Source organism: Euleptes europaea, chromosome 9 (assembly GCF_029931775.1).
Source record: "Euleptes europaea isolate rEulEur1 chromosome 9, rEulEur1.hap1, whole genome shotgun sequence".
NCBI classification, from domain to species: domain Eukaryota; kingdom Metazoa; phylum Chordata; class Lepidosauria; order Squamata; family Sphaerodactylidae; genus Euleptes; species Euleptes europaea.
The window spans coordinates 13,279,601-13,289,645 of record NC_079320.1 but is presented as its reverse complement, the minus strand read 5'-3'; the positions used below and the strand labels follow the sequence as shown (position 1 = coordinate 13,289,645).

The 10,045-nt window shown below is 49.3% G+C and overlaps 1 protein-coding gene across 1 annotated transcript; it reads right to left on the bottom strand.

Moving 5' to 3' along the window:
- Positions 1–293: 293 nt before the first annotated feature.
- MRPS18C (mitochondrial ribosomal protein S18C) lies at positions 294–5,749 on the bottom strand. Its single transcript, XM_056855796.1, has 6 exons — positions 5,647–5,749; positions 2,992–3,053; positions 1,756–1,839; positions 838–895; positions 484–543; positions 294–401 (listed from the first exon to the last, which is right to left on the bottom strand). Exons 1-6 carry the CDS (start codon positions 5,747–5,749, stop codon positions 325–327), a joined length of 444 nt encoding a protein of 147 aa, XP_056711774.1. The 3' UTR covers positions 294–324.
- Between the last annotated feature and the right edge of the window lie 4,296 nt (positions 5,750–10,045).

Sequence of the window (10,045 nt, the reverse complement as noted above, 5' to 3'; positions counted from 1 at the left end):
AGTATTTTTGTTCCTCGAAGAGAGAGGGTTTCTTTATGTTTGATGTGTACTTCAAGATGCAGGGTCATATGATTTGAAAAATGGTGATAGTTTACTACTGTAACATGGGAAATACTCTCTTACGCACCTCATAATGCTGACTGCTTGTGTATGTGTTTTAAATGACTCTTAAAAAAAATTTTCTTTGCACACACACACACAGCAGGAAGTAACCACAAGATCATCTTTGAGACATCTGTGTGTTTATTAAGTTTTTACTAGTATTACTAGTATTTACTAGTATTAAGCACCCATTACAAACATATTAGGTACAATTAACATACTTCACTCTGGATATTTAATATTACATATTTTAGGATCACTAAGGAATGTTGGGTCCTTATATGTAACTGACATAAATCCTGCAAAAAAAAAAAAATTCAGAAGTTTTCAAAATAAAGTGTTTTAAACACAATTATTTTCGTGCTTTTAACATACGCTTACCTATCCTATGAGCTCTTTTAATCGCTTTTGAGATCTCCTTCTGTTTCTTTGTACATAAGCCTGAAAAACAAAAAAGGGCTCTAAAAATAATTTCACTGGGCAATTTCAAAAGTTGGGTTCCTAACTGAAACCTGACTACACAATTAAAGTCCCTTTTAAAAGAAAAAGCATCATTTAAATCCAGTTATAAATACTTACTTCAGCTTTAGAAAGTAAGCACCGTGGCTCAACATAACTCAGAGGGCCAAGGGCCACTGGCCTATGCAGTTATTTAGGGTTAAACTACAAGTGAGTAAATGAGTGAGTTGGGGTAATGGTAAATATAACTTGCTTAAATTTTGATCTGTGACATACCTGTTATATGCTTCCCAAGAATGTGACCAGTATATGGCGAAACAAACTGAGACAAAAGCTGTTGAAGAAACAACATGTGAGAATCTACAGAGGAACAAACATTTGCTTTATTTATATTTTTACCCCGGCCAAAGCCAGACTCAGGGCAGCTTTTGATAGTCTTAGGTATTCCAAATGCAAAATAACTTACAGCGCATTCCTGAGATCTGAGGGTGAAAGTCCTCAGGAAGGCGCCATGCCGGAATCTGGGCAGCCAATGCCAGTGTAAGTGGCCCGGACACCGGTCATGAGCCGCTGCCGCGCCAGCCCAGGACACCAACAGAGCCTGGGAGGTGTTCCCGGCGCATAATGGAGCCGGACTGGGGGACGGGGCTGCCATTAGGCGGCCTCCAAAGCTGTTCCAACCCAGGAACACCCCCTTTTGTTGTTGTTGAGATACATCACCTTAGGTGGTGTATAGGGTTGCACGGATTTTTTGCATCGGGCGGGGCCGAAGCATTCTTTGGAGGCAGCGCAGCCGCATTGCCTCCTAAGCCCAGCACAGGCATTCCGCTCAGGAATGCACTGTTAATGACATTAAAACAAATTACTTAACACAGACATACCAAGTATAACCATATAATATATTTTTAAAAATGTTTCAGATAGGTTTTCTTTTGGGTTGTGAGTGATGTTTGCTGAGTGATGAATCAGGCACTAAGCTTATTTATTATGCTTATTCATATTGCAATTTCCTTCCCAAAGCAGCTTTTCACTTCATTCTTCCCTCCTCTACCTTATCCTCACAACAACAACTTTGTCAGGCAGGTAGGGCTTCAGAAATAGTGACTGCAATTCATCCCCTCTCAAGATTTTAAGCTCAATTTTGCCTTGCCATCCACGCAACCTCTGCAGCACAGAAACATATAAAAAATTTACCTGAACATTCTTGTAATCAACATGTACTCCGCACAAGATGCATTTTTTAAGCGGCTCCTTATAAGGATTATCCATTGATTCAGGCTGAAAGAGAAGTAGTTTTAATAATGATAGCCTCTTTTGATAGCATTTGTTAGTAATTATTGTTTCTTTCAATTACCATGCTGATCATTTAAGCATTTCAGGATGAGAGATGCTGTAATTCTATACGTGAAAAACAGCTTGCAACATGTGCACAGCTAAGCACCAGGTTTGAGTGCCACACAAGCACATGTTCATGCTATGGGAAACAAACACCAAAATGATGTTGCCAACAGAGTATTAATATGTGCTATCAAGTCACAGCTGGCCCCAAAACTAGGAATCTGAGGAGTCTTCTGTTTTAATTTTTTTTAATTAAACATAACAAAGGCATGATTCCACATGATTAATCTCACTGTCACAGTGCACACATCAGAAACCAAACAATATTTCCAATTAACATTTTCCTTTGTACACACCATTAATGTTGCCATGTAAGTTACAACACAATCCCCTGGAGGCCGTTCTATTATTTCTGGGACTTCTAATTATAGATGAGTGGGAACCCGCAGGAGGCATCTCATTTCCCCCTCCAACACTGTTTCCTCTTTCCCTTTCCTGAAAGCCCCCCATAGCCTTTCCCCTTTTCCTGCTTCCTTTTCTATGTTTACTAACTTCCAGGTGGGGACCAGAGATCTTCTGGAATTATAATGGATTCCGAATTACAGAGATCAATTCCCCCTTAGGGTTAACAGGCCCTAGGTTGAGAAATTCCTGTAGATATGGGGGGTGGAGTTTGGAAGCACGAGGTTTGAGGAGGGAAGTGACTTCAGCAGGGTATAATGCCACTCTCCAAATTTTCTCCAAGCCATTTTCTCCAAGGGAATTGTCATCTGGAGATCAGTTATAATTCTGGAGGCTGGCAACCCTAGTTGCCCTGGAGGAAATGGCTGCTTTGGAGGGTGGAGCATTACACCCTGCGGAGCTTCCACAGCAAGATGGGAATTCAAAACTGGGTCTCCAAGACCCTATCCTGAAGCTCTAATACTACACCACACTGGCTTTCATAGGGCGACTGCTGTTGAGCAGTAGCAAGCAGCCAGGCCTAGTTGAGTCATGCAAGTTGGGTGGTAGCCCTTATAATCATGTTAATTTACAAAAAAAATTATAAACGTGAACATGCCTAAATGTCAACTACCAAACATAAAAACTTACCATATCTGGTTTACTGGATACCTGCTCACTGTGTGAACTACACTGCCATCTCCATGATGTGACTGAGGGGGAAAAAAGATATACAAAAAGCATATTTAAATATTACGTTCACTGTCCCAGCACAGGGGGCCAAACTACCATGGTGGAGACTGGGTGTATACTGAAGGGCCTGTCTTCCAAGCAAAAATATTGGCATTAGCTGCAATGACAGATGCAAAAATTTCAGAAATGTTGGAAGTATTTTTTTAATCCACAATTTGGAGGCTAGGGGACTAAAATCTATGCCATGCTTATCAAGCTTAAACTTAATTTTGCTGTTCTAACAATAGCAAACACGCTTAATAGTAAAAACACCTTACAGTACAATGAGCTTAGGCTGGAGTAACTGGGCACTAGATTGCGCATTTTCTACAAGCAAAATTGCAAGTTCGCTCAGTGGTGAAGATAGAGCTGCAGACTGCGGCACCCTATGCTACCTTAGCACAGGTATCTTAGTTTCTGCCGTTTGAGAAGTAGGAAAAAATAAAAGATGAAAAATAGAAAACTTATTTTGTGGTAAAAGAAAGATGTATTTTATTTGGACAGAAACAGTCCCATACAATCAAAATAGGATATCTCAATGTTGAATTAAGCTTTATAACATCAAAGATACTGAAATGTTCAATAATGTTTTGTCAACATAAATGGTAGCACATTAATTTTAGAAAAATTAGTCACATGTACATTGTAAGTGTATCCTTGAAAATGTACCATATATATATATATGTAGCCAATATAAACCGTATGGGGAAGGGGCAGGTTTGTGTGCCATCTTGAGAATGATATGATAAGGCACTTTGTGTTCCAGTCAGAGAGCAGGCAGGATATAAATTTTTTAAAGAAACACAGGTATGACAGGTTTCTCAGATAAAAACCCCACAGGGACAGTCTCCAACACATGAAAACTTGTTATTCTGTCGAAGGCTTTCACAATCAGAGTTCATCAGTTCTTGTAGGTTATCCGGGCTGTGTGACCGTGGTCTTGGTATTTGCTTTCCTGACGTTTCACCAGCAGCTGTGGCAGGCATCTTCAGAGGAGGAACACTGAAGGACAGTGTCTCTCAGTGTCAAAGTGTGTTGGAAGAATAATATATATAGTCAGAGCCCCTTCTGACTATATATATTACTCTTCCAACACACTTTGACACTGAGAGACACTGTCCTCTGAAGATGCATGCCACAGCTGCTGGCGAAACGTCAGGAAAGAAAATACCAAGACCACGATCACACAGCCTGGATAACCAACAAGAACTCGTTATTCTGTTACTCTGAACCTACCCATTTTTCCCAGCGTGCTGTGTATGTAAGATCAGCAACTGCATTCTCTGTTGGGGTTCCTATCTCGTGAAATGACCAGGCCCCCACGCTTCCCCAAATCAGAACAATGTTCAGGATAGCACTTTTATAAAGAATCCAAAACTGTAATATGAGGAAAAAGCTCAGCAGCTCATTTTTCTAAGGGAGACAGATAGTCCGTCGCAATGTCTATTGTATATATCACAGTATCACCCTCCTTTTACTGCATTGAATCCTACCATTGTAACCCTCTTTCAGTATGTCATGCCCTAGGCAGGGTTTTTGTTTGCACTGTGCTCTAATTCTGCAATCCCAGACCTATTGTGTTATTCAGTAAAGATCTTTGCTGTCTGGTTGTTTTTAGTATTTGTAATCTGCCTTGACTCTCAGTAAGAAAGGTGTGCTATAAGTGAAGCAAATAAAATATGCGGACCCCTGCATGCAGTCCTCATTCCCCATAATGCTTACAAAGAAGTCAGCTAATACTACCAGCTCTACATGCAGCAAAAACAAAAATTCAACAGGTGAAACTTTCGGGTGTTACATCACCATGTTTTCATGCAAGGACACACTGCAGCTCTAGAGCCTCTGGCAAACATCATAAGAACATAAGAAAGGCCATGCTGGATCAGACCAAGGCCCACCAAGTCCAGCAGTCTGTTCACCCAGTGGCCAACCAGGGGCCTCTAGGAAGCCCACAAACAAGACGACTGCAGCAGCATTGTCCTACCTGTGTTCCACAGCACCTAATATAAGAGGCATGCTCCTCTCATCCTGGAGAGAGTAGGTATGCATCATGACTAGTATCCATTTTGGTTAGTAGCCATGGATAGCCCTATCTTCCATGAACATGTCCACTCATATGAACATAAGAAAAGTGTTGGACCAGGCCAAGGCCCATCAAGTCCAGAAGTCTGTTCACACCGTGGCCAACCAGGTGCCTCCAGGAAGCCCATAAACAAGACAACTGTAGCGGTATTGTCCTGCCTGTGTTCCACAGCAACTAATATAATAGGCATGCTCCTCTGATTCTGGAGAGAATAGGTATGGACCATGACTAGTATCCATTTTGGCTAGTAGCCATGGATACCCCTTTCCTCCATGAATATGTCCACTCTTAAAGCCCTCCAAGCTGGCAACCATCACCACATCCTGGGGCAGGGAGTTCCACAATTTTGTTATGCGCTGTGTGAAGAAATACTTCCTTCTATCTGTTTGAATCTCTCCCCCTCCAGTTTCAGCAGATGACCCCGCGTTCATCCCAGAAACGGGGAAGCAAGTAGTGGAAATAAGGCTACTTAACTAACCCCCTCCCCTTACCTGCTCCAGAAGCGCGACTACTACTCTTCCCTGCCCGGGTGAAGATATAGCAAAGCTTCCCCCAACCCTTGGCGGCGCCAACTAAGGAAACTGCGGCGGCCATATTTGCCCGTCTTCTACACTTCCGCAGCAGAGACCCACAGACACCGGAAGCACCTAGGCGACACCCAATCGGCTCTCTCCGTCGCCTACGCCATTTCCGGATCGCGCGGAAGATACGTTGCGCATGCGTCATTCAGGTCTAGAGGCGCGGTGGCGCCTCGCGATGGAGCTGTCAAATTGCTCTTCCCCCCCACACACACACAAACATAGCACCACAGGAAATGACGTATGCCATGTCCTTAACGGGATGGAATAGCCGTTAGGAAAACCAGCGTCGGTGTCAAGTCTTTCTGTCTCCCCCCACCCCCGCGCAGTAGTTGGTGTAGTCCCTATTCAGATTGGAGCGCGGGAGACGGACGGTTCCATCGTTGCAGGGGAGGGGGGGAACGGAACCTCCGGCTTTCCTCGCGGGAAGCCAGGCGTAAGGCGGACCCGGTTCGTTCGCTCCTCTGAGCGGGATATGCCGCGGCCTCCTCATGGAGAGCGGCAGGGTCGCCGTGAAGAGGGCGCGAGGGCGGCGGCGGCGGAGCAGTCGGAAGGGAGGAGCAGACGTTTCGACGCCTCCCTGCAAGAAGCTGGGGAGTGGGGAGTCTCTGGAGGAGCAGGAGAACCCCCAGGTATCGACGGGGAGGGCCCGGGAGCAGCCCCTGCAGGGAGTCTCCTCTCTTGGGCTGAGGACACGTGGACACCCATGAAGCTCCCTTGACACTGAGTCAGACCCTCGGTCCATCCAAGTCAGTATTGTCTACTCAGGCCGGCAGCGGCTCTCCAGGGTCTCAGGCAGGGGTCTTTCACATCACCTGCTTGCCCAGTCCCTTTAACTGGAGAGGCCGGGGATTGAACCTGGGGCCTTATGCATGCCAAGCAGATGCTATACCACTGAGCCATTGCCCCTCTCCATGGCTCTCCAGGGTCTCAGGCAGGGGCCTTTCACATCACCTGCTTGCCTAGTCCCTTTAACTGGAGATGCTGGGGATTGAACTTGGGACCTTCTGCATGCCAAGCAGATGCTCTGCCACTGAGACACAGTCCCTCCCCATTATAAGGACCCTTGGTCCATCGAAGTCAGTATTGTCTACTCAGACCAGCTGCGGCTCTCAAGGGTCTCAGGCTGAGAAAGGTCTTTCACATCACCTACCTGCCTAGTCCCTTTAACTGGAGAGGCCGGGGATTGAACCTGAGACCTTATGCATGCCAAGCAGATGCTATACCACTGAGCCACGGTCCCTCCCCTTTATAAGGACCCTTGGTCCATCCAAGTCAGTATTGTCTACTCAGACCGGCAGCAGGTCTCCAGGGTCTCAGGCTGAGAAAGGTCTTTCACATCACCTACCTGCCTAGTCCCTTTAATGGGTGATGCCGGGGTTTGAACCTGGGACCTTATGCATGCCAAGCAGATGCTATACCACTGAGCCACGGTCCCTCCCCATTATAAGGATCCTTGGTCCATCGAAGTCAGTATTGTCTACTCAGACCGGCAGCGGCTCTCCAGGGTCTCAGGCAGGGGTCTTTCACATCACTTACTTGCCTGGTCCCTTTAACTGGAGAAGCCGGGGATTGAACCTGGGGCCTTATGCGTGCCAAGCAGATGCTATACCACTGAGCCATTGCCCCTCTCTATGGCTCTCCAGGGTCTCAGACAGAGGTCTTTCACATCACCTGCTTGCCTAGTCTCTTTTACTGGAGATGCTGGGGATTGAACCTGGGACCTTCTGCATGCCAAGCAGATGCTCTATCACTGAGCCATGGTCCCTCCCCATTATAAAGATCCTTGGTCCATCCTTGGTCCAGTAACAGAGGAGTAACAAGTCAGTATTGTCTACTCAGACCGGCAGCGGCTCTGCAGGGTCTCAGGTAGAGAAGGTCTTTCACATCACCTTCTTGCCCGGTCCCTTTAACCGGAGAGGCCAGGGATTGAACCTGGGATCTTCTGCATGCCAAGCAGATGCTCTACCACTGAGACACAGCCCTTCCCCATTATAAGGATCCTTGGTCCATCGAAGTCAGTATTGTCTACTCAGGCCGGCAGCGGCTCTCCAGGGTCTCAGGCAGGGGTCTTTCACATCACCTACTTGCCCAGTCCCTTTAACTGGAGAGGCCGGGGATTGAACCTGGGACCTTATGCGTGCCAAGCAGATGCTATACCACTGAGCCACAGCCCCTCCCCAAGAAAAGCGCCTTGAAAGGCATTCTGGCCCCCTTCCTCAGCACGCTTCCACCTGTCAGGTGTGGCCTGTGGATCGCACCCTGACCTGAATTTTGAATAGGTTTGCAATAGCATCAGTACACACTAGACCAGTGAGGGCGAACCTTTTAGAGACCGAGTGCCCAAACTGCAACCCAAAACCCACTTATTTATCGCCAAGTGCCAATGCGGCAATTTAACCTGAATACTGAGGTTTTAGTTTAGTAAAAACAACTCATACATTAACATCTTTTGCCTTAAAGGAAAAACACAATAACAGAGCTTTCAATGATACAAACAACTTTTTAAAATGCCACTATGTTTTGTATACATGTAGCTGCCTTATACTGAATCAGACCCTCGGTCCATCAAAGTCAGTATTGTCTGCTCAGACAGGCAGCAGCTCTCCAGGGTCTCAGGCAGAGGTCTTTCACATCACCTAATTTCCCAGTCCCTTGAACTGGAGATGCCAGGGATTGAACCTGGGGCCTTCAGCATGCCAAGCAGATGCTCTACCGCTGAGCCACAGCCCCTCCCCTCCTGGACACGCAGCCACGCCCAGCTATTTGATGTTTTCAGAGCCATGGGTGGGAAGGATTCCCCCCCCCCCGCCCATCAAAGATGAACATCCCGCGGCGGCACAGACGACATGCCCCAGCGGCTGGGCATTGCGCCTCTCCTGGGCGGGAGAACCGCAGTAGGATTGGGCCCCGGCAGGCAGCAGCCTCAGCACCCTGTGGTGTGGGGGGGTGGCGGCAGCTGCGAGCTCGCCGCTCATGGGGGGGTCTCCCTCCCTCCTTCCCCCTAACCTTGCTTTGCCTTGCGGTGCAGGGCCGGCGCCGGCTTCCCAGTCTGTCCGGGCTCTGCGGCCACAGAGCCAGGAAGGCGTGGCCAAGGCCTTCCTTCAGAGCGGCAGCCGCCGCTTGCCCGTCCGAGACCCCCAGCCGCTTCCCCAGCCCTGGAAAGGGCCTGAACCTCAGCCGAGCGCGGGCCGATCGCAAGGGCCAGGGGGCCAGGCAAGGCAAGCGGCCGATGGTGCGGCCCCCGGGGCAACACCCCCGCCCTCGCTCCAGCCCAGGCGATGGCCCCGCCCCTCCCCATGCCGCTGCAGGGTGAGTGGGGGGGCACGCTGGCAGCCTGGGGCCTGGCGCGCTCCTTGGCCCGCAGGCGGCGCCTCCACAGCGCCCGGCCTGCGGAGGGAGGCGTCGGAGAGGGCGCCCCCTCTGAAGGGAGCGCAGTGCAGCCGCTCCGGCTGCTGCAAGGGGAGGAGCGCCCCGCCCGCCCTGTCCACGGCACCGCCAGTGCTGCTCCCGGGGCCCCTGCCCTGCTGCCCCTCGCCGCCCAGCCCCGTGGCCCCCGACAGCAGCGCCGCCCCGACGGAGGCGATCCTGCTGGCGGCCCTGCCAGAGTATAACTCGAGCTACCCCTGGGCCTGGCTGTGTGTGGGCCCCTCACCCAGCCCGGCCCTGGAGGCGCCGGTGGGGAACAGCAGCAGAGTGAGGGCGGGCAGGGGCAGAGCTGGAGAGGCAAGCGGCGCCGACAAACAGCTGAGCTGCGGCCGACCCTTCGCCTTCTGCCCCGCCAGCGCTCGTCCAATGCCCAGCTGGCCGGCGGGCCGCTCAGAAGCTGGCGGCGCGTGTCTTCGCCTCCCCCTCGCTCGTCCTCCTGTCTCCCGGCCGTTTGTGGGGAGGTCCCTCGCTATGCTCCTCTCTCGTGCCGACCGCAGCTCAACTGAGAGAGAGGGAGAGCTGCGTGCCGGCAGAGAGGGCTACACGTGCCGGAAATGGCACGCGTGCCATAGGTTCGCCAACACGGCACTAGACTGTCCTTGAATTATATGTGCAAAGTGGATAGGCAGGGTATACAGGCCACAAAACAAGCATGACAACTAGGCCCTATGCTAGGGGTCATAAGAACATGAGACATGCCATTCTGGGTCAGACCAAGGTCCATCAAGTCCAGCAGTCTGTTCACACAGTGGCCAGCAAGGTGCCTCGAGGAAGTCAGGTTGCCATTGAGTGGGGTTTTTTTTTTCTTCCTTCCATTTTTCCACTGTGCATATGGCAAACTACCTCTGGATGTCTCTTGCCTTGAAAAACCTACATGTTGTCA